This window comes from Apium graveolens, chromosome 9 (assembly GCF_009905375.1).
Source record: "Apium graveolens cultivar Ventura chromosome 9, ASM990537v1, whole genome shotgun sequence".
Lineage (NCBI taxonomy): Eukaryota > Viridiplantae > Streptophyta > Magnoliopsida > Apiales > Apiaceae > Apium > Apium graveolens.
In genome coordinates, this window is record NC_133655.1 from 286,183,727 (window position 1) to 286,209,868 (window position 26,142).

The window sequence follows — 26,142 nt, forward strand, 5'->3', positions numbered from 1 at the left end:
TACAATATAGTAAATATAAATAAAAAAATACGGTATGTATCTTAAATTGGTGAATGTATGTATCTTCAATTTTTTACATATATAATATAATATGTATTCTTTTAACATTTCAAATTATTTTTTGTTTTCATTTTAAATTATTTTGAGAAAATTTCAAATATTTCAGTTTTCAGAAACGGAACCGAATTAACCGAAATAATTCGGTTCGGTTTTCGATTCAGTTTGTGCTTAAGTTTGGTTCGGTTCGGTTAGGAAAAAAATATCACTTCGGTTTTCGGTTAATTCGGTTCGGTTTCTGACCGAACCGACCGAATGCTCAGTCCTAAGTCTAGTACAGAAGAAGCTAATTAATATAGCAATATATGTACTTCAATTTCGGGGGAAATAGAAAGGTTATCTCCCGCTTATAAATATTATATTAATAATTTTAATCATAGATGTACAAATCCTAAATACTATATTCCAATTCTTACATATATAATATCAATTTTTATTAATATAATAATATTTATATTTAAACCATTTATATTTATATTTATATGAACAATAGTGTATTTTATAAAATTTAAAGGGAACTTTAAATTATTTTGTTATAGTTGTGTAACTTTCTCGGATTGATTGAAATCTTTTTTTAGAAAATGAATATCGATTATTCAATTTTATTAATTTTTCAAAAAATCATAATATGATTGATATTTTTTTCAAAATAAAAAATACAAATGTGAAATTTGAATGTACTACATCGTCAAGTTAGTCTCCTACTAGAGCCAATATGTCACAAAACAAGTGTAAAGTATGAGTGTGCATATATAATTATAAGATAAAACAAGTATTCGATCTTCATATAACTTGTAAAATTATAAAATTATACCTTAAGGTAGATCGATTAAAAAATTTATGCGGACTATTAATGGATAACTCGATCCCGCTCGAACTCGGCTCGATTTCGGCTCGGCTCGGTTGTTCGTGAACAAACTCGTTTTCGGCTCGGACTCGGCTCGGTTATAAACGAGCCGATCATGAACATCAATTTCGGCTCAGTTCTTAAACTCAGCTCGGCTCATTTTTTTTCAAAAAAAAGCTGGGCTTGTTTAAGAGAGAATTCGACTCGCATCTGTTCGTTTGCAGTTCTACTTTTAATAATTAATCACATACATGGGCATGTTAATGGTCCGATGGATCGTATTTGGATCACATCGACCTAAATTCATATCTATTTATTTTTTCAGATTCAGATTGGATCGGTCCTAAAATTTTTATAGGCCGATTCATATTCGGATCCGTTCAGATTCGATATCCGCTCCATTTATATATATATTTATTTTTTTATGTAATTAATTACAAAAGTTATTAGAAATTGAAAATATATCAAAAAATAAACATATCATTGAATTGTAGAGCATTTGATTCCAATGATGAAAGAAAATTGATGCATCGAACTGGAAAATGTTATGTAAATTGAGATTGGAAATGATATGCGGCCCTGAAAAGTTAAAACAGTCAGAAATGATATGGTAATGGGTTAGACTCTGGGATCGGATCGAATGAAGTAATGAATCTATCTATTATATATCTAATGCAGCAACATGGGGTTCCCTGAGCAATTTTATTCAGGATGAAATGTCAACTTTACCCTCCTAGCTTCTGCCTTGCACTTTTTTGTCGTTCTAAATTGTCCATATTGCCCTCTGACTAATCACACTACTTCATTACAAACTTCTATCTGGTCGATTTGGCTGCCCCTTGTAATAACATTCCTCCTGTTTCACTTTAAACCATCGGGCTTCCGACAGAGCTCCAGGAAGGTATGCCTTTTTAGTTATGTTTTTCTTCTCCTGAATTAGTGTTCAATTGGGCATCGTATGAATTATTAATTTTCTACCTTTCTCCCTCCGTGCCCATCCTAACTTTATTCTCACTTTAGTTTTGCTCCAATAAGGGCGGACATCTAAGTAGAAAGCAAATAATTACGTATTAATTTTTCGCCCTTGTTAGCTTGAAATTGTATTATCCGGTGAGACGTCTCACTCTTATACTTCTTCTTTACTATGATATAGTGGGTTATCTTTTCTGCAACTTTGGGCAAATACCCGTCCGCGAAGAATGGACCTATGATAACTTCAAAGGGTCTAATGTAATGTATCCAAGTGTCTCTCCTTTTGAAAATTGAATTTTTTTAATGTGCAAATAAAGGCTCAGCAATTAGTCTCTAGCTACTTACTTCTACACTTTGCATCCTACCCTGCATTTGTCTCAGAGTATAGGCTGGCTTTTGAATGGTTCATTAATTTAAAGTTATTATGTCCACTAGAATTATATACCTGATATTTGAGATACATTTCAGAAATTAGGTAACGTGTTCTCAGGAGTACTTTAAGTTGAAGATCTATCATTTTTAATTTATTTGGATCAATGTTCTAGATATGAATCAATTCGGACGAGTTCTGGAATTTGGAGGCTTGATGGCTCGAATCGAATTTAGGCGAAAACTAGACCGAGCCGGATGTTGAAAACAAGTGTAAATTACTCAAATATGAAGGCAAAATTGAGCAGAACCAATGTTTGGATTTTAAAACCTTATTTAAGATCCTATTCAGAGAGAATGACATAATACTAGTAACAGTTAACAAAGATTTCAAGCTCCGGATAAATATAGTACTACTTTTGATCTGTTTGACTGTAGATCTTCATTCCAAGATCTCAGAGATTTTCATTTTAGTTAATAATTAGTTTTCTAAATCTTCTTCTTAGTTTACCGGAATTGTTATTTTTGTCCATGTGGTGATTTATTTAAGTGGGAATGTAATAGACCCAATAATCACTATTATTTTATGCAACTTTGTAGATGTCAGGCTACTTTTTATTTAGTGGGGCAAACAAATTTTGGTAATATATTAGGCTTATTGATTAATTGAGATTAAAAATTTACCAAATGATTAGGCCAAAAATTAGCACCGAAAATAGTTGCACACCACTTATCTCATTTTTGGTGAATAGAGAAGATAGTCGAAAAATGTTATTGCCTCCGCTGCTGTTAATGCTTGAACTTCGATTTTAATCCTAATCTGCTATCCACGTATTTATTTTAACAAGTTTTAACCTGGAAATTGATTGTATTTTATTTACTTTGGTGTTGATTTCTATTCTCTTTTTTCCCCTCAGTGACCTTTCATATTCTGATTTCTCTTATGCCGGAAGCTTTTGAAGTTATAGCCTCTGATCAGGTTTTGATTTCTGCTATAAATAGCTCTGTTTTCCAGGTATTTATCTCCGTCAAGTCTACATATTTTTAGCATATACCACTCCAAAAAATCTCCATGCATCCCATTTTACAAAATCATTTAGAATCTACTTTTGCAAAATAATTTAGAATTGAACAAGCTAGCGGTGATTTATTTAAGTGGGAATGTACCGCATTTTGTTGCTTTAAATGAAAGGAAAATTCGACAGCTGTTAAATCTGAATTGTAAATTGTTTTGTATAGGTTTATGTGATAATGAAGTTTTGCTTCATGCTACAGACTGCCCGAGCAATTTTCCAGGGCCTATATGGAACCCTCACCACGGAAAAGAGGCCGGCCTAGAATTCCTCTAACAGAGGACGTGCTAGAGAGACGGCGGTTGGCTAAACAGCGCTCCAATAGTCGTCGTTCTGAAGGTAAATCTACTCATCAAACTGTATCCACACCACAAACATACACCCTCTGATTGTCCGTTCAAGACGTTCATCTATTTTGATTTACAGCAACTGCTACTCGTGGTCAGTCAATGGTGATAACAAGTCAACCATCCTTACTTCCAATAAGAAGACGAGGCGGAGGTAGGTTTTCTCGTAACTCCTTATTTCAGACCGGAGCCTCTACTATTTGCCGCAATAACACTACGAGTTTATACACTGAACTGTTGGTAGAACAATATAGCGTTACACGCTGCCTCTGAGTAATATAATTTTACTTCAATAAAGTGCAAACATGGTCTTCAAGTATGTATAATTTCCAAAAATAGGACAAAACCGATACTTTTTGTAGAACAATAATAATGCAATATTTATACGCAGCCTTGCTTTTAGTAAAAAGAAGAGGTGGAGGAAGGCTTTATGTTAGACATTTCGAAGTTCACACCTTAATTTCATCAAGAATCTCTACTGTTAGGGCACAATTGTAATATCCCATATTTTTAGATATTATTATTATAATTATTTGGAATTATTTATGTGATTTTATGTGAATTTTAGTGAATTATATGATAAGTGGAATTGATGTTTGGGTGTTTATATGTGATATTATTTGAGTATTTCAATTTTTATGTGCTCAAAATAAAATATGGGATGAGTCTGTGTGTTACTTTATTGTTAATTTTGGGTAATTGTGGATACGAACCTTATTTGTATAATTAATTATTGAACGACATTATTTTGTTCTTAAAATGATTTTATTGATTATTTATTCTCATAAATGCTAAAATTATTTCTAAAATTATTTGTATAGTTTTATAATTTTATTTATTCGTTTTAGGAATTTATAAAATTTAGAAATCAATATTTTATTGATTATTTATCTTTAAATGATTGCCTGATTTCATCTAATTATAAAATCAGTATTAAATTCAGAAATGCTTCAAAAATCAAGAAAATTTTATTTTATTAACTTTTAAATATTTCGAGCATTTTAAATTTTTTTCGTCAATTTTCTGGAATTGTTTTGTCTGCACCTCGATCCGTTAATGTCAAGTTTCGGGATAAACCGGGTTTCAGAATCTTCGTGATTATCTATTAGTACACGCGTTTGATTTTAGGATGGGTTTGGCTGCGTGTCACTTTCTTGTTGGGAAGGAGTAATGGAAAAAATAAAACAACAAACACAATAACAAACAAAAAAAAACACAGCCCCCCCAGCTTTTTCTTTCTTCCCCGTCGCTGCTCCCCTCCCCCGCCTCTACTCCACCGCTTCAACGCCTTTCCTCCACCCCTCTTCTTTCTTTCTTTTTCTTTTTGTTTCTTCCGTTCTTTAATTCAATCACCCTCTGAATTTAACCCTCAATCAGGTATATACTCTCATATACATACATATATATCTTCGGCTTGATTTCTTTTGTTTTAATCCTACAATTGATGTTGGGAAGATCGCGAATTCCTTGATAGTACGAGAACTGGGCTGCTTCGACGAACCAGAGGCTCGACCTCGATCTTCACCCGTGATTTGGGGTCGATCGGAGGTCAGCCGGCCGCCGGCAATGAACTCCGGCGAGTCGGCGGCATAAAATATTATTTGGTTTAGGTTGATTTTGCTTGTTAATTATAGTTATGAACTTGCTAATTGATTTTGTGTAGTTTCGAGTTGTGTAAGTCAATACTTGGTTGAATTTCGCTTATATATTCTTAGGCGGATTGAATGTCTAAATGACAACTACTATTCTTGATTTTATAAAATCTGAAATTTCAGTTGGTACAGATGATTTCCGGGTTTTTAGATTTATAACAATGGTGTAGTAGTGTATAACTTGAGTTTTGGTTTGTTAAGTGATTATGGCTTGATCCGGTTAATATATGTTTAAGTTATAATAGTTTATGGTGGTTTTAAATTTCAGTCTTGGTATTTTGAGTTGTTCTACAAAATTTTCAGATTTATACATAGTTATTTGAAGGATTATTAGTGAGTTATATGCATGATATGTTGTGAATTGTGTTGTCAAATCCGTTTAGAAATAAGCTGAGTTCTTGTTAAATTCGTAGCTTTTAACTAGTTCATCGTATGATAATGATTTTGCACTCTCTGGAAAGATAATGGAATTATCTACAATTTTCATTCTTTGTGTTTTTCCAAATTCGGCCTGCAATTATGATAAAATCTGCCATTTGTAAAATCTGTCCTGTTATTTCAGTTTGATACATCCTGACTTCAAAAATTCGTAGTAAATTCATTATTTTAGCTATGACTTTGAACTATACCAATTTTAAAAGCTTAATTCAGGATCTACAATTGTTACTTATAGTTCATTAATCAATTCTATGATTTAGGAGTCTCAAATACTAAGTTACTTGCGAAAACAGGGCTGAATCTGCTTATGCAGCTGTGTATTTTAAAGTTTCTGAATTCGTTACTTGGTCATTTTTAGCGAGCCTTACCATTTTGGAAAGGTCGCTAAATATCCTACAACTTTTATGTTTTAAACTTTTCTGTTTAAGTTCATCTAGGTGTTGTAAAATGTCATTCTTCCGAGGCTGGTTAACTTAAATTTTAGGTTCGGTAGCTATTTTGTATGTTATAACTCGACATATGGTTTCGTGCTAATATATGTGATTGATAGTCATTGTTTAATAGATTAAATATATGAACCTATAATATAGAAGTGTTGGTTAGTGATTTGATATGTGCTTTCTAGTTTATTAAATTATAGATTTAAGTTAGCATACTTGATGACATACTTGACTTGTGCACATGTACATTGACTTGTTATTTGTATATGTGATAGCAACGATGTGTCTTATGAAAATACATGTTAGTATATGCCTATTTGAGATTGAGTTTAGTTGCTAATTATTAGAGTGTGATTTGAATATGTGTATAGTTAGTCTATGTGATATATGTGTAAGGTGATTTATTTAAGTGTTTACTCAAGTTGAATTGGTGATGCTAAATTATATAACTGTAAGTTCAAATATTATAAATTATTCAGTATACTTAATTGTTTAGGTGCCGCAAGTCTGGGCGGGTAATTTTCCTTAAATGTTTAGGTGCCGCAAGTCTGGGCGGGTACTTTTCTTACTTGTTTACTTTTATGTTGCTGCAAGTTGAGGCAACTTTATTTTGTTTGTTTATAAGATTAAATTGTGGAATTGAAAAACAGGCGGATAGTCCTAATTACGAATACTTCATGCCAAAATTTTCTAAAATTCCCCTGTATCTAAATCTATTTGACTTATTTGATTTCAATGATTTGAAAGCATGTTATGATTGTTAGTCGTAACACGTATAGGATATGTTTGGGTAAGAACATTGAAATGACTTGTGGGTTGTATTTGTGGTGTGGTTATTCAGGGTATTTTCCATATTACAAATAGGTCATGCCGAATTTTTCGTAGAAATATTATCATAAGTTGCGCGTTCTCGTGTTAAATAATATTCTGAGTTGGTAGTAAGTTTTAAACTATAATATGTGCGACCTGTTATGTGATATATATATATACATATATATCGCGAAAGGGTAGAAATAAGATAATCATTTCAGAAGGATACTAAAGTAGTATATTTTTGCTTATGATAGGATCAGGCATTAAAGGCGTGAGACCAAGAAAAAGAAAAGAAAAAGGGAGAGTTGCATAGGGGTTCAGTAGTTACGGATGGTTCGAGATTAACAGAACCATACGTTGGGGATCAAGACTGAAGTTGGATAAGATTTCGTATCAGATCCCAGTAACTGCATTAGCGACATATCAAAGAGTTAAGAATAAGAAATTGTGACGTCTTGAGAAAGCATCATGAGATATTTGTGTTTTTGCGAGTGTGACTAACTGCTAAAAACCCAAAGGCAAGTATTCCTAACCTTTCTCCTTAAATACTGCAAATATTTATTCGTTCCTATTCTAAGTTCAGAATAGTTAAACTGTTTTATATTTCGCTGCAATTACTCTTATTTATGCAAGTTCCTTTCACTATTATTCCTTTATCATCGATTGCTCTCTTGAGCAAGTACCCAAAGTGATTTGACATCAAAATACTCCACGGACTGGATGGTTACTATATATATATATATATATAAGGACCAGTGATGAGCTGGATCCTATGGGCCGGAGATGAACCGGACCCTTTAGGCCATAGTTGCCTGAGTACTCCTTATGTTGGTTGGGTCTATGCAGTTGGGTATAGATCCGCACTATATTCTGACTGATCAGCAGATTATAGTGCATATGTTGGTTTCTAGTATCCAGTCTAATTTATTGTTGATCGCCATTGACGGCATTCCTTCTTGAAAAGAAATTATGATTATGAATTAATTTCTTAGCACTCAGTTTCGGGAAAATTACAGTGTTTATAAATGAATTCGAAGTTCAGATTGTTGCTGCAGCATTTGTTGCTCAGTGATAATTAGAATCTTGAATGAATTGGGATCTTCTTAATTATTTAACCCGTCCTTATCAGGCTGGTTTAGCAGGCTAAGTCTATGGAAACTTAGTCGATAATGATGGATACTGAATAGTTAGGAATTTCTTGAACATTGATAAGTATTAATTTCCAGAGTTCGGTTTTGAATAAAGTTTATGATTCAATATATATTCATTGTTTCATGTTATTGTGGTTTACGATATTTCCGTAAACACTGTTTTACGAGTTTATTCTCGTCAAGATTCAAAGTATTGCTGAAGCCTTTCGCTCAAAAGTATCAAAATGGTTTTGAATATAATTAAGGAATCAATTCTGGGATTCCTCAACTATAAAATTTTATGATTCAGCAATTATGATTTTTTTCTATGTTCTGCGCTGATGCAGATGTCGGTTTTATATCAAAACGACCCTATATATGTTATAATTAACTTGCTGAGCATTTCTTTCGCTCATACTTGCCTGTTTTTAAATTTAACCTCCAGTGAGGATTAGCTTGCGTTGTTTAGCTGCATAATTCGAGGAAGCAAAGAAGAAGCTCTTGGAAGGTGGTTGGTCCAGGGTTTGCGGACTAGTGTAAGTTTTATTGTGTAAAGTTATTTATATTAGATTATATTATAGTTGTATATTTTATTTGGGCCTAGTACACTTCATTTCGAAGTTATACTAGTGGGTTTAGTTTTGAGTTGGAATTTATTGAAAAGAGTTTTAAAAGAAAGTGAGAAAATTTATTTATTGAATTTGGATATCTTGTTTCTAGAACTGTAACCTTAAAAGATCTTGGATTAGTTTGGGGTCATTTATGATAAATATCTTCCGCTGGCATTTATTATTTGATTTAACAGGTTATTTTGGATTGAGGTTTCATCGTGACGACCAAATCCCCTGACCCCGGATTTGGGGGCGTTACAGGTTGGTATCAGAGCTGAGGTTATAGTAAACTAGAAACGAGAGTGTGTAGGAGTGTGTATAGCTATGTGAGGACGTTTGAGCTCATATCGAGTTCCTGTTGGACTATCAGATATAGTGCCAACGAGTAAGTTAAGATAGGCGCATTCGTTCGAGATGGTTGTGTTGAGCTGGACGGAACTCCGGGAAGCTGCAAACTTCTATTGTGGAATCTTCCGAGGCTACTACGATTCGACGACGATGAAGATTATCGATATCCTTGGAACATAAAGAAGCGTCTAGAATCAGATGGCGAGTCAACTGGAGAGTTCAAATTGAAGATAAATATTAAGACTTTGGCAATACCTTTTCTTTCTATAATTCCTTTTGACATCTCTCAAAAGAAGTGATTGTTAGAGGATATATTCCCTAACACTCATTTTCAATCCTATCTGTGTTTTAAATGTGTCAGAGGCTGTCATGAAGCCTATTTTTTCAGGTTTTGATAGCTCTGCCAAGTTATGATAATTTAACTTCCACTTTTCTTATTTGGTGGATGGTTTCTTGGTGATGTGACACCACTTGCTCATTTGGTGCCATAATTATTTTCTCTGGATTTCATTCCTTCAGAAATATCAGCTTTGAAATCTTTTCAGTTTTATTCATTTGATTTTCGATCACTTTGATATTCTTTTATTCTGACTGGGATAAACAACCCTAACTATAGGGGACACAAGGTATACCTGTCTGTGTGATAGGAGTTGGATGGGACGCCATCACTTGTGTGTATTGTGAATACATGAAGGTTAACAACCTTTAGTAGTGTCTTAATTTGGACACGCAATACCAAGTTCGTTTGATCATATTGATCTCTCAGTTATTCTTTTATTTCAACAATACTTTTTCTCAAATTCAGATTTTGGTTCCGTTATGGTATCAAATTCTTTTCTTTTTGAAATTCCATGATTTTGTCATCCCAAACATTTGAAGGTATGCCAATCAAGTTAAGCTGAGTTATCCTGGTCAAGTCAAAGCAGGGTTATGTGATGGGATTATCAAGAGCAACAGTGGATTGCAATGCGATTAAAATATCAGGGGTGTATAGCGAAGTCATTCTGTTTCTTTATTTCTCTATCTTTCTCTTTCTTTTCTTCCCTCTATCTTTCTCTCTATTCTTCTTTCTCGCAATCAGTAAAGCGATTCTATTGAGGAATTGGTCAAAAGAGGTGAATGGAACAGTGGTGCACGGTGAAGCTCCTATAAAAGTTTTATCATACAACGAATACAAGATTTATTTGAGATTATGGAAAACTAGGATTATTTGGGAATGGAAAGTTGGTTAGAAAACCCTTAGTGCTTTCTTCTGCTGATTCCGAGGACGGAATCCTTATAAGGTGGGTAGATTGTAATATCCCATATTTTTAGATATTATTATTATAATTATTTGGAATTATTTATGTGATTTTATGTGAATTTTAGTGAATTATATGATAAGTGGAATTGATGTTTGGGTGTTTATATGTGATATTATTTGAGTATTTCAATTTTTATGTGCTCAAAATAAAATATGGGATGAGTCTGTGTGTTACTTTATTGTTAATTTTGGGTAATTGTGGATACGAACCTTATTTGTATAATTAATTATTGAACGACATTATTTTGTTCTTAAAATGATTTTATTGATTATTTATTCTCATAAATGCTAAAATTATTTCTAAAATTATTTGTATTGTTTTATAATTTTATTTATTCGTTTTAGGAATTTATAAAATTTAGAAATCAATATTTTATTGATTATTTATCTTTAAATGATTGCCTGATTTCATCTAATTATAAAATCAGTATTAAATTCAGAAATGCTTCAAAAATCAAGAAAATTTTATTTTATTAACTTTTAAATATTTCGAGCATTTTAAATTTTTTTCGTCAATTTTCTGGAATTGTTTTGTCTGCACCTCGATCCGTTAATGTCAACTTTCGGGATAAACCGGGTTTCAGAATCTTCGTGATTATCTATTAGTACACGCGTTTGATTTTAGGATGGGTTTGGCTTCGTGTCACTTTCTTGTTGGGAAGGAGTAATGGAAAAAATAAAACAACAAACACAATAACAAACAAAAAAAAACACAGCCCCCCCCCCAGCTTTTTCTTTCTTCCCCGTCGCTGCTCCCCTCCCCCGCCTCTACTCCACCGCTTCAACGCCTTTCCTCCACCCCTCTTCTTTCTTTCTTTTTCTTTTTGTTTCTTCCGTTCTTTAATTCAATCACCCTCTGAATTTAACCCTCAATCAGGTATATACTCTCATATACATACATATATATATTCGGCTTGATTTCTTTTGTTTTAATCCTACAATTGATGTTGGGAAAATCGCGAATTCCTTGATAGTACGAGAACTGGGCTGCTTCGACGAACCAGAGGCTCGACCTCGATCTTCACCCGTGATTTGGGGTCGATCGGAGGTCAGCCGGCCGCCGGCAATGAACTCCGGCGAGTCGGCGGCATAAAATATTATTTGGTTTAGGTTGATTTTGCTTGTTAATTATAGTTATGAACTTGCTAATTGATTTTGTGTAGTTTCGAGTTGTGTAAGTCAATACTTGGTTGAATTTCGCTTATATATTCTTAGGCGGATTGAATGTCTAAATGACAACTACTATTCTTGATTTTATAAAATCTGAAATTTCAGTTGGTACAGATGATTTCCGGGTTTTTAGATTTATAACATTGGTGTAGTAGTGTATAACTTGAGTTTTGGTTTGTTAAGTGATTATGGCTTGACCCGGTTAATATATGTTTAAGTTATAATAGTTTATGGTGGTTTTAAATTTCAGTCTTGGTATTTTGAGTTGTTCTACAAAATTTTCAGATTTATACATAGTTATTTGAAGGATTATTAGTGAGTTATATGCATGATATGTTGTGAATTGTGTTGTCAAATCCGTTTAGAAATAAGCTGAGTTCTTGTTAAATTCGTAGCTTTTAACTAGTTCATCGTATGATAATGATTTTGCACTCTCTGGAAAGATAATGGAATTATCTACAATTTTCATTCTTTGTGTTTTTCCAAATTCGGCCTGCAATTATGATAAAATCTGCCATTTGTAAAATCTGTCCTGTTATTTCAGTTTGATACATCCTGACTTCAAAAATTCGTAGTAAATTCATTATTTTAGCTATGACTTTGAACTATACCAATTTTAAAAGCTTAATTCAGGATCTACAATTGTTACTTATAGTTCATTAATCAATTCTATGATTTAGGAGTCTCAAATACTAAGTTACTTGCGAAAACAGGGCTGAATCTGCTTATGCAGCTGTGTATTTTAAAGTTTCTGAATTCGTTACTTGGTCATTTTTAGCGAGCCTTACCATTTTGGAAAGGTCGCTAAATATCCTACAACTTTTATGTTTTAAACTTTTCTGTTTAAGTTCATCTAGGTGTTGTAAAATGTCATTCTTCCGAGGCTGGTTAACTTAAATTTTAGGTTCGGTAGCTATTTTGTATGTTATAACTCGACATATGGTTTCGTGCTAATATATGTGATTGATAGTCATTGTTTAATAGATTAAATATATGAACCTATAATATAGAAGTGTTGGTTAGTGATTTGATATGTGCTTTCTAGTTTATTAAATTATAGATTTAAGTTAGCATACTTGATGACATACTTGACTTGTGCACATGTACATTGACTTGTTATTTGTATATGTGATAGCAACGATGTGTCTTATGAAAATACATGTTAGTATATGCCTATTTGAGATTGAGTTTAGTTGCTAATTATTAGAGTGTGATTTGAATATGTGTATAGTTAGTCTATGTGATATATGTGTAAGGTGATTTATTTAAGTGTTTACTCAAGTTGAATTGGTGATGCTAAATTATATAACTGTAAGTTCAAATATTATAAATTATTCAGTATACTTAATTGTTTAGGTGCCGCAAGTCTGGGCGGGTAATTTTCCTTAAATGTTTAGGTGCCGCAAGTCTGGGCGGGTACTTTTCTTACTTGTTTACTTTTATGTTGCTGCAAGTTGAGGCAACTTTATTTTGTTTGTTTATAAGATTAAATTGTGGAATTGAAAAACAGGCGGATAGTCCTAATTACGAATACTTCATGCCAAAATTTTCTAAAATTCCCCTGTATCTAAATCTATTTGACTTATTTGATTTCAATGATTTGAAAGCATGTTATGATTGTTAGTCGTAACACGTATAGGATATGTTTGGGTAAGAACATTGAAATGACTTGTGGGTTGTATTTGTGGTGTGGTTATTCAGGGTATTTTCCATATTACAAATAGGTCATGCCGAATTTTTCGTAGAAATATTATCATAAGTTGCGCGTTCTCGTGTTAAATAATATTCTGAGTTGGTAGTAAGTTTTAAACTATAATATGTGCGACCTGTTATGTGATATATATATATATACATATATATCGCGAAAGGGTAGAAATAAGATAATCATTTCAGAAGGATACTAAAGTAGTATATTTTTGCTTATGATAGGATCAGGCATTAAAGGCGTGAGACCAAGAAAAAGAAAAGAAAAAGGGAGAGTTGCATAGGGGTTCAGTAGTTACGGATGGTTCGAGATTAACAGAACCATACGTTGGGGATCAAGACTGAAGTTGGATAAGATTTCGTATCAGATCCCAGTAACTGCATTAGCGACATATCAAAGAGTTAAGAATAAGAAATTGTGACGTCTTGAGAAAGCATCATGAGATATTTGTGTTTTTGCGAGTGTGACTAACTGCTAAAAACCCAAAGGCAAGTATTCCTAACCTTTCTCCTTAAATACTGCAAATATTTATTCGTTCCTATTCTAAGTTCAGAATAGTTAAACTGTTTTATATTTCGCTGCAATTACTCTTATTTATGCAAGTTCCTTTCACTATTATTCCTTTATCATCGATTGCTCTCTTGAGCAAGTACCCAAAGTGATTTGACATCAAAATACTCCACGGACTGGATGGTTACTATATATATATATATATAAGGACCAGTGATGAGCTGGATCCTATGGGCCGGAGATGAACCGGACCCTTTAGGCCATAGTTGCCTGAGTACTCCTTATGTTGGTTGGGTCTATGCAGTTGGGTATAGATCCGCACTATATTCTGACTGATCAGCAGATTATAGTGCATATGTTGGTTTCTAGTATCCAGTCTAATTTATTGTTGATCGCCATTGACGGCATTCCTTCTTGAAAAGAAATTATGATTATGAATTAATTTCTTAGCACTCAGTTTCGGGAAAATTACAGTGTTTATAAATGAATTCGAAGTTCAGATTGTTGCTGCAGCATTTGTTGCTCAGTGATAATTAGAATCTTGAATGAATTGGGATCTTCTTAATTATTTAACCCGTCCTTATCAGGCTGGTTTAGCAGGCTAAGTCTATGGAAACTTAGTCGATAATGATGGATACTGAATAGTTAGGAATTTCTTGAACATTGATAAGTATTAATTTCCAGAGTTCGGTTTTGAATAAAGTTTATGATTCAATATATATTCATTGTTTCATGTTATTGTGGTTTACAATATTTCCGTAAACACTGTTTTACGAGTTTTATTCTCGTCAAGATTCAAAGTATTGCTGAAGCCTTTCGCTCAAAAGTATCAAAATGGTTTTGAATATAATTAAGGAATCAATTCTGGGATTCCTCAACTATAAAATTTTATGATTCAGCAATTATGATTTTTTTCTATGTTCTGCGCTGATGCAGATGTCGGTTTTATATCAAAACGACCCTATATATGTTATAATTAACTTGCTGAGCATTTCTTTCGCTCATACTTGCCTGTTTTTAAATTTAACCTCCAGTGAGGATTAGCTTGCGTTGTTTAGCTGCATAATTCGAGGAAGCAAAGAAGAAGCTCTTGGAAGGTGGTTGGTCCAGGGTTTGCGGACTAGTGTAAGTTTTATTGTGTAAAGTTATTTATATTAGATTATATTATAGTTGTATATTTTATTTGGGCCTAGTACACTTCATTTCGAAGTTATACTAGTGGGTTTAGTTTTGAGTTGGAATTTATTGAAAAGAGTTTTAAAAGAAAGTGAGAAAATTTATTTATTGAATTTGGATATCTTGTTTCTAGAACTGTAACCTTAAAAGATCTTGGATTAGTTTGGGGTCATTTATGATAAATATCTTCCGCTGGCATTTATTATTTGATTTAACAGGTTATTTTGGATTGAGGTTTCATCGTGACGACCAAATCCCCTGACCCCGGATTTGGGGGCGTTACAACAATGCTGCGATTCAAAGTATTGCATTATTGCTCAAAAACTAGAGAGTTATGTGGTGCTAGTGACTAATATCATTTCCCCACAATGAACCGTGTAATCCGCTACCTATGTTTCACCTACTAGGTAATCTTATAATAATAGTATGTTCCACGTACATGTTGTACAAGCTGTGAGCATGCTCATCATATAGTTCCCCAAATGGGACAGAATCAATATATCTTGTTGAACAATGCTATTGCGTTGCATATCAATAAAAGTAAGTCTACGTTTTCTTATTATTTGGCTTTATGTAATTTATCTGGCTTATCCTTGTAGTCTCTGCCATGGAGTCCCCACGTAGGCGTACCTACATTGACAAAAAGAAGACAGATTTTGGCGAGTGCATGAGCCTTTTATATGCACCTAATTTTTTTTCATTTTATTATCTTTAACATAAAACAGACCTACCGTTATGCGTATTCTGCGTGCAACAACTTCCAGTATAGTTTTGGACATCGGACCTCAGGATCAGGTATGTGGATACTGTGGGGCTCTTCTGTGGACAGCAAAGTTCACAGGCCGACATGTTGGCCCTGGGCCCAAGTCATACTCTATATGTTGTGAAAAGGGGAAGGTTCAACTGCCACTTTTAGAAGAAACACCCCCCGAACTAGCACAATTGCTAACTGGAACTGGTCGGAGAGAGTTGAAGTTTCAAAAAAATAGTCGGATGTACAACATTATTTTTGCTCTCTTCTCTTTTGGTGGAAATGTTGACGAGACTATAAATAATGGTTCAGGGCCCTATGTATTTCGTGTTAATAATGATGTATATCACATTATCGGTTCTTTACTGCCTCCAGATGGTTTGACACCCAAATTTGCACAATTCTACATGTACGACGGCCAGGAAGCAATCGATCACCACTTAAACTTCCCCCGCAGTGGGGATAAACTTGATCTAGATATTGTCAATTTGCTATTACACATGCTTACTCGAGATAATGTTCTGGTAGGAATATTTAAGCAGATAAGGGAAAGGTATCATGTAGCTGAACAAATACCTGTTCGGCTAAGGCTACTGGAAAGGAGGACCAGTGATGGCCGCTTTTTCAACCTTCTTCGTGTGAATGATTATGAGTTTGCTGGCCTTGCAGTTGACGAAGACCTAACAAACCGTAGGGATATACTTGTGCACTATAAACAAATGGGCATGCAGCCAATAACTGAACTCCACCCGTGCTTCATGTCCCTCTAATACCCTTTGTTGTTCCCTCGCGGTGAAGACGGGTTTCGGTTGGGGATTAAATATCGTGGTGCCACTAATGTCGGAAAGGACAATGAGAACACAGTGAGCATGAGAGAATTCCAAGCATTCAGATTGCAATATCGAGTTTCTGAAAGGCACAGTTTACTGTTAGGTGGTAGAATATTTTTGCAATACATTGTGGATGCCTGGTGTTGCATTGAGCGCGGGAGACTTAAGTGGGTTGAGCTGCATCAATCGATAATTAGATCGGAGCTGTATAACAACATTGTGGACAGCTTTAGTCGTGGAGATGTCTCCGCAGCTGATGTGGGAAAGCGCATTGTGCTGCCATCTAGCTTTACAGGCGGCAACAGGTATATGCAGCAAAATTACCAAGACTCATTGGCCGTGTGCAAGGAATACGGACATCCCGATTTATTTGTGACATTCACTTGTAACCCCCAATGGGTAGAAATACAGCGCGCACTCGCAGCTACAGGATGCAGAGATGCATCTGCTCGCCCGGACATTGTTGCACGAGTCTTCAAGTTAAAGCTCGATGCCATGATGTCAGATTTCACAAAGAAAGACGTACTGGGCCGTGTCCTTGCAGGTACTCAAAACTTAAACCCCTAATGCTTGTAAAGTAATTTATTCAGTTGACAACACTACGCTTTATACAGATACGTTAGAATGATGGAACCAGTTATGGCATACAAAAGATAACTAAAAGAACAAAAATCCCATTATATGTATATCTTTGAAGAATGAAACATATCTAAATTTGTATTACTTTCTTACTTATTTGGAGTTTTAATTACAATAATAATTTACGTAGAATGACATCATTTGCATAGTTTTATCATCTCTCTAATTAATTCTTTTTGGTTATGGTAATGTTCTTTATAGGCATTTATGGGCCTTAACACAGAGCCTCTAAGCTGCTAAAGACGGAACTTCAAGTTTGAATTCAAAAATGAATTCATCAAAACAGTCGAGGAAAAAAAAATCTAGAATTAATATTTTTGCCTACAAAGTTTACATATTATAATGTAAGTTGACCAAAGCCATGCCTCGCACTAATAATTTCATTCTAATATTTTTCTTTTTCCCCCTTCAGAGACCAAGTTAGGCAGAGTCAGACATGTCGCCATTCTACATAAATGACATAGTATAAACAATTACTTATCTTCAGAAAGTATATGTTGTGCTAAAATATAGGGACAATAATTAATAAAAAATAGTTGTTTAAAAAATAATATTGGATATACGTGTTCGCATAATATATAACATGATTATATCAGCCAAAAAATTATATACATGGATCTTAGTGTTATAAATTTTATTTAGCATGTCATATAGCCCTATCAAATCCAGTATAATTAATATTACATAAATATTCTGTTTTACATGTTTTATTATGCCTATATCAAATTTCATTTGCACTTTTAGTTTGATAATAAATAAAAGAAATTATAGAATACATGACGTTATACACTTTAGTGAAAGATGATGGCATCACACACCTTTTAAAAAAATATATGCATTAGTGCTGTTTCTGCCTCAGGTTCTCAATACATATAAATTAATCCTCTTGTGTATAAGACTATTCCAGTTTTAAAAATTTTAACGCTCTTACGTTAATTTTGTAATGAGAAGATGAAAATATACAAGAAAACCAAATATTTTTTAATGAGAAGAATTGGGTTTGGCATGATTTAAAAGTGGGGTGGTTTGTTGAATGCCTATACATTTGACGGTGGCCTTTGTAGCTCATATGTACATATTCAGCTAGAGTGGAGTATTGAAATGAAATGAATTCATTGTTATATAAATGTAAATCATTATCAATGCATGCATATATATTTTAATTATATATTTACTCATCATGTCTAACAATGTACGAACTTATGTGCGGCTGTGTACACAATTGAATTTCAAAAACGTGGGTTACCCCATGCCCATATTGTGCTCTGGCTAGCTGATGGTGACAAGATACTGTCTACAACTGATAATGATTCCATTATTAGTGCTGAGCTCTTTGATAAGGAGGTTGACAATGTTGCATACCAGGCCGTCGCTCAATTCATGATGCACGGACCATGTGGAGCAGCAAATCCTAGGTGCCCGTGTATGGCCAATGGAAAGTGCACAAAATATTATCCGAGGCCTTACACAAGTAGTACTACAATAGATTCAAATGGATATGATATTTACCGGCGGAGAGATACAAGGCAAACCGTGGAATTTAACAAAATTCATTTGGACAACAGGTGCTTCTCTCACAAATTCCACCCCATCTTAACATTATTATTTCATGCATAATGTTCTTGATTTTGAAATCTACATGACCCCCTTATACCTTCATTGCACAAATATTTGGATTAAACACACCCCAGCAAGTTTGCCCCTTTCTAGCTCTGTTACTATGCTACGAAAATGGTTTCAGTGCTTACCTGACCGTCCTATATTACTTTGTGAATTTCATTTGGACAAATGTCTGTTTTTTAATATATTTTGGTGACTTAGACATGTCGTGCCATACAATCGGGGCTTACTTGACAAATATCAAGCACACATCAATGTGGAACGATGCAATCGATCACAGTCAATTAAATACTTATTCAAGTACATTGGAAAAAGGACCGGATAAAGTTACCGTGGTAATGGAGCGTGCAGACACAACTTTAGTTATCCCAACCATTACATCCCATGTCCCAAGAAAGATTGAGATGGATGAGGTAAAAAATTACCTTTCTTGTAGATATGTGTCAGCAGCCGAAGCATCTTGGCGGATATTTGGATTTCCTATACACTATAGGGAACCTTATGTGCAACGACTATATTTTCATCTAGAGGACGAACAAGAAGTACTATTTCGAGATGATGAAGCTCTTCCACAAATAATTGGTAGGTTCCGACCAGATTCAAGCATGTTTGTCCAGTGGTTACTAAATAATAGACGCGATGAGTCGGGCAGAGATCTTACATATGTAAGGTATCCAATAAGGTATCGTTGGGATAATGCTGGAAAGTTCTGGGCTGCTCGAAAACAGAAGATTGATGTTGTTGGACGCATGGTATATGCTCATCCCGCAAGCGGTGAACGATTTTACATGCGCCTCTTGCTGAACCATGTTGCTAGTGCAAAATCTTTTGAGGACATCCGGACTGTTGATGGAATAGTGTACCCAACATACAAAGAGGCTTGCTTTCACAGAGGTCTCTTAGAATCTGACAAGGAATGACATGTTGCTTTAAATGATGCTGCAAATTTTGCAACTGCAGCCCAACTAAGGGATTTATTTGTTACTATGCTGCTATTTTGTGAAGTTAGCAATCCATCCGAGCTATGGGACAAGCACTGGGTTTCTCTAGCAGATGATGTCGAGTTCACCCACAGAAAAATGTTAAACTTCCCCTCTCTTGTAATGACTGATTGTGATAAACAAATATTTGCCCTTGACGCAATCAACACCTTACTCAACCAACATGGTAAATCAGTATCAGACTATCCCGAACTACCAGAAATAAACACGACATCTACAACTAAGTTTAGAAATCAGCTTCTACTAGAGGAAATGATGTACGATCGGCAAATGCTTGGAATTCAAGCTGCTAAACAAATTGGTTGTTTAAACAATATGCATCGCTTGGTATTTGACAAAGTTATGCAATCGGTTAGTCTGGGAACATGTGGTTTTTATTTTGTGTATGGGCATGGTGGCACAGGAAAAATGTTTTTATGGTCGACAATAATCTGCAGGCTGAGGAGTGAAGGTATGATAGTGTTAGCAGTGGCATCATCGGGGATTGCTTCTCTCCTCATCGAGGGTGGAAGAACAGCCCACTCCCGCTTCAGAATACCCATATACATAAATGAAAGAAGTACATGTGAAATTAAAAAAAACACACATCTTGCTGAACTAATATGCAAAGCAAGCCTTATTATTTGGGACGAGGCTCCTATGACCCACCGCTTTGTGTTTGAGGCTGTCAACTGAAGCTTTCGTGACATTCGCCACACTGTCAACCCGAATGCTGCCTCTATGCCCTTTGGTGGAGTCACCGTGGTGCTTGGTGGAGATTTGAGGCAAACCCTCCCCGTTGTGCCAAAACAGGGTCGTGAAGGTATTGTCGCTGCCAGTATAAGCAAATCTTATCTATGGAGAGAATGCAAGGTATTCACTCTTGTTGAGAATATGCGCGTGGAGAAAGACGTGCCGCCCATCACTGTTGATGACCAGGTTGTTAATTTCAAGGAATGGATGTTAAAACTGGGTAACGGAGTACATCAAACCTATAATCTCGGTGATAACAACAGTGACTCTTCATGGATTAACATCCAAAGGAGGTATGACAGCTTCCCATATATTAAAAGATATATTGCAAGATATATTGCGTAAACTATTAATATCTGCATATTTTTTTGAAAGTGCCTGGTTGTTTGCTTCATGTCATTTCCTTCTTGAGATTTATTTTTTTTAATAATCCTGAACAGTGAATAATATAGACTTAGGGTGTTGGCAAGAAATATGCTTTTAATTTTTCTATGGCTTAGTAAAGCTAGATAGGGATTTGTGACATCGTTAAAATTGTCTATAACTATTGTTAAGTATTTCTCATTTAAATTTTTGAGATATTTGATAAAAAAAACCTTGTCATATTTCATAGTATTATATTAAAATAGATACTAAAATGTTAATGATATTTAGCAACCTAGTTATGCCTTAATATTTATATAGAACCCCTTTTATTACAACGCTTATGATGTTAAGACAGGGCCTCGCTTTTAGGCCTTTTTTTCTTAGTGTTACATATATGCATATGCTAAACTAAAATTATGCTTTTGCACCCAAATGCTGAATTGTCTGCGACCAGGCCCCATGGTATATTTTAATTTTAGCAACAGACATGTTAGTAAAATAATAGTAGCCTAGCCAAACAGAACTGCTTCCTCAGGGTATACCTGTAGTACAGATGCAGGCAACCTATTCTGGTGACCCGATCGAAGCAATTGTTGATGAGATCTATGCAGACCTCAATCAAAATCATGGCTCCCTAGAGTACATGCGTGACAGAGCCATTCTGACACCTCTAAACGAGTATGTCGACAAAATCAATCGAGAGGTTTTGGATAGGTTACCAGGACCATCCAAAGTATATAAAAGCTCGGATACAATCTGCAAGAGCACTTCCTCTAACGCTAGTGACGAGGTTCTATATCCACCGGAATACCTTAATTCTCTTAAATTCAGCGGTGTTCCAAATCACGAGCTGGAAATAAAAGTGGGGGCCCCTATAATGCTGTTACGCAACCTTAACCCAAAGAAAGGATTGTGTAACAACACACGACTAATTGTCACCCAATGCTGCCCATTCCTCATAGAAGGTTTGATCATAACTGGAAATAAAATCGGTGAGAAGACTTATATACCGAGGATATGCATGTCACCAGCAGACAAAACAATGCCCTTTATGCTCAAGAGGAAGCAATTCCCAATTTCTGTCTATTACGCAATGACTATCAATAAGAGCCAAGGACAGACAGTTAAAAATGTAGGTCTGTATTTGCCCAAACCAGTGTTCTGTCATGGGCAACTCTATGTTGCCATGTCACGGGTGACCTCCCCTTCCGGTTTAAAGATTGTTTGTGTTAGCGAGGAAGACGACTGGGATGCTTATACAAAGAATGTTGTCTATCGAGAAATATTCGGCGACATTGTCCCTGCAGATTGACTTTATTTTCAGCAACAACAAACACCTAATACAAATTTAGGTGTTTGGATCATTTGTATTCAAACCTTATCCTATCGTTGAATCACTTTGTTACATTGCTCTTGTGTTAAATTTCATAAACATGTTCATGCTTAGTAATTCTACTTTAAATTTGTCAGTGGCTTGTCATTAAACTTCTTACTGTCATAGGAAATAAATAAATCCGTCAACCAAATAAGTCAAATATTACTACCAATACAAACTATATTAGAATGAAAAATATACAACATTAAATATATATATACACATATATACACATACACACCTTAATATATACATACAAAAGACTATCCTAGGAAAAATAGGTTATATTCAATAAAATAACTTTTATTCTGAGTAAGACTGAATGCAAAACACATTCATGACAAACAAAAGGGCAAACAAATATAAAACCTACACTCCATCTTCTGTTTATTTTTAGTAAATGAAAATTCATATAAACAAATAATTAACTTTTATTTTTTTAAAGAAAATAAATAAATTTCTGCCTCTACAATAATAGGAATAGGATGAAAAAAAATCCCCAGGAAACATATCCGAAATTATGTCATATACCAAAAAATTTTCCAATAATATATTCATCACCAACCATATTTTTTATACACCCAAAATTATGATGTGCTTTTTAATTAAAAATATTAATAAATAAAACTTAAAAATACGATAACATCACCAAATTACAGCTTAAAATAGGGTAAATTTAGAGTTATATACTAACATTAAAGTTTTTTTCCACTGATACAACAGTAATAGAAACCTAATAAATCCTGAAAATATAATTTCAGTCATAAAGTCTTTACAAAAATGATGGAAAACGTTTTTTTCCAACGGGCAGAGCCTTTAAATGACAATAACACACATTTACTGCCAATAAGACAATCAACCTGGCAGATTTAAGGTCACTGAGATAGGTTATCTTGTATCCAAACACACATTGTGCAAATTATTAGCATAACAAACAGTCTCCAGTAAAACTCAGAAACATGGAAGCTCTGGGGGAAAATGGATATGGCTATCGAAATAACAAATTTCTGGTCCGAGTTCTTAGAGTATGGGAAAGTTTCTCCTTGTACTCCTATTACACCAAGATGCTCAATTTCATCATGCTTGATACAAATGTAAGTCCAACTAAAAAACCTTTGCAACTGTTCACCTCTTATTTTAAAATTCCTAAAACTAACTCTTACTATGTGCAGAACACGCAGAACTGGGCTATTGCCCCACTTGCTGAGAGGGAACACCTGCTACCAATGATATGTCAGGGGTTTACATACTACATATCCGATTTTAAAGTCGTTGCTGCGCAACCATTTTGGAAGCCTATTGAAACTAATTTGACACTGGTTTTTGGCAAACATACTAAAATCGTCGACTATCTATTTAGAACCTCAATACCACGATACAAATTCAGTTTATGTTCATGGCCAATAATTCTTTCAAGGGCTAACAATAACGCTGTTCTTAGCGGTATTCATTTTGATATATGTCTTGCAAGGTCATTTATTTTTATTATGTGCCTAACATTCATTCTGTTGATCGCATCTTCAGACATTGGTGGAGTTATCATGGATGTGGGGATATAGAATTCAAGCATAATGATGTCAAGAGCCTAAATCTAACTCTGCTTGATAAAAGGTGAAATAAACTATTTCTTTCTCACACCTTTATTCAAATTTTATCATTCAAATTTTTATATACAAACTTGTTTCATATTATACATACGCATGCAACCATACCAGATTTGAAATATCTTTATGGGGAACAAAGGCGACAATCTTTAAAATTGATTTTGAGCACTATCGGAACAAAAATGTCATCCTTGTGGTTACAGGCTTATTGGTAAAAAAGAAAAATGGTAAGCCTCATCAAATAAATATAAATATTATATTAATTTCAAAAATGTCGGCTTGAATATTTTCATTCAACACTCTATATATAATATAGTAACCAATTTTGCAGGAACAATTAATTTAACCTCAACACAAGCCACAAGTCTATTTTTTAATCCAAAATGTGAGGAGGTGCACAATTTTGCAAGTTATATCAGATCGACATATGGTGAGTTTATATGCCAATTACCTCAACAGGCCAAATGCACATACCAATATTTCCCCGAACCAGATAATAGCATTTCATACTTAACATTACATGAACTTTTGGGGGAGCCGCTTTGGGTTTACCAAAAAGTAATTTTCTTCTCTAACATTTTTCTATCATTACTAAAAATATGCCTCCAATTCAACAAAAAATCCCTTCAACGCTACTAACATGATTGCTCCTAACATTAATACATAAGTTCCGTTGTAATGTCACAATCATTGATGCTATCCTGCGTGGTTACCACAATACCGACACATGCTTTGATTGCAAAGAAAACCTCCTCCTACATGAATATATAAGTTGTGCCACATGTGGGAGGAATTTCTTCACACCTATAAGTAGGTAGTGTTCTTAATCAATTTTTTCACAATTATCTGTATCTCTAAGCGTCACATTTAAATTTATACTCCTACAAATTTCTCAATAGCCCGAACATTGTTCTCCTTGTCATGGACCAAACTGGATTGAGCGAGTTCTCACTCAAGCCAAATGAGATTGAACAGCTCACAGGCTACACCAAAGAAAGCCTCTTACGACATCGCATATTGGTAATCTTACTTTTGAGATGAAGTAATATTACTCACTCATTAGCACTCTCAATTAATCTCCTCTGAAAGCATAAAAAGTGGTTTACACCCTATTAATTATTATTGTATTTTTGTATTCCAGGTTAATGAGACTTATACTTTCCCAATTGCTCGACAAATTATAGAGGGTGCAAAGTGTACATTTGAGGTGGTTTTAAACCCTTCCTCCTATTCAAATACATTTGGGACAATTATGGTTGAAAATGTTATCAAGTATACAAAAATGCGCTGAAACATGAAAGGTGCTACTGTGTTATTTAGTACGAATAGGCTATTTGCTCTGACCCAGCTTGTGGACTGCCTGCATCAAATTTAATTCTGGTTATCTATTCTGATTTCCTATCCTCTTTTGAGTATTTTATGCAATGTCATTCCTTCTGCAAGGAATCCATGTCCTTTTGAATAATTTATGTTCTGTAGAAATGTTGCAGTGATGTGCATTACATATTATATTCAGACATCCAATTTAAATAAGGCCCTTTATCGTCAAAGAAATAATAATGATAAAAGAATACAACTACAACTAAAAAATCTTTTTCTTCATTCTATTTTGAATTCTCTAGTGAATTAATATTAATTTTCTTACTATACATAAAGGTTCCATACAATTTTCTTAAAATATAATACAAGTGAGACAAAATATTTTTGATTATTCATGACATAATTTGGCTATTGCGATATGGCCAAAATTAAATTTTTTAATTTCATGACTGAACATATACAATAAAATTTTTAATTCCAAAAATTAAACCGCTCTAACTAAAATATGTATTACTGAATGCCAAAAGTTGAACATAGAATGTACTTAAAAAGGGATAAATAAAATCTTCAAAATTTTTTTTGCCTCACATAATAAATACAACTATTAAAATAAAATAATTGAAATAAAAAATATTGCACCTCACATAGTAAATGTTACTATTAATATAAAATAATTATATAATTTTTTTTCTAACTTTCCTCCTTACAAATCTTGAGAATATTATCATAACAAACAACATAAAAGAAATATGCAGAACTAAGGTCTAAAAATGGTTGCCCTTTCATACTCTTTACAAATCGTCATTTCTAACAATTTTTTTATTCACTTGATTAAAACGAAACAACTAATTGAGTGTTGAAACGTTAACAAACAAATAATTAGCCAAAAATATGATTTAATAAAAATGGAGAAATAAAAAGCACTCGGTATAACACAAATAGT

At 34.0% G+C, this 26,142-nt stretch overlaps 1 protein-coding gene across 6 annotated transcripts; it reads left to right on the forward strand.

The window, feature by feature from the left end:
• Nucleotides 1–1,691: 1,691 nt before the first annotated feature.
• On the forward strand, nucleotides 1,692–25,418 carry LOC141686700 (uncharacterized). 6 transcript variants are annotated; one of them, XR_012560780.1, is made up of 10 exons: nucleotides 1,692–1,805; nucleotides 3,163–3,260; nucleotides 3,521–3,657; nucleotides 3,745–3,819; nucleotides 15,180–17,086; nucleotides 18,455–18,746; nucleotides 23,800–23,886; nucleotides 23,991–24,106; nucleotides 24,211–24,899; nucleotides 25,021–25,048. XR_012560780.1 is itself a non-coding variant. In XM_074491751.1 (6 exons), exons 2-6 carry the CDS (start codon nucleotides 16,582–16,584, stop codon nucleotides 25,168–25,170), a joined length of 1,155 nt encoding a protein of 384 aa, XP_074347852.1. In that variant the 5' UTR covers nucleotides 10,713–14,910; nucleotides 15,180–16,581; the 3' UTR covers nucleotides 25,171–25,418. The 6 variants fall into 6 exon arrangements, 1 of the variants encoding a protein (XP_074347852.1); XR_012560783.1 differs by lacking the exons at nucleotides 1,692–1,805; nucleotides 3,163–3,260; nucleotides 3,521–3,657; nucleotides 3,745–3,819 and adding an exon at nucleotides 10,708–14,910 and having other exon boundaries at nucleotides 24,211–24,309; nucleotides 24,779–24,899; nucleotides 25,021–25,159; XR_012560779.1 differs by lacking the exons at nucleotides 1,692–1,805; nucleotides 3,163–3,260; nucleotides 3,521–3,657; nucleotides 3,745–3,819 and adding an exon at nucleotides 10,708–14,910.
• Nucleotides 25,419–26,142: the final 724 nt, after the last annotated feature.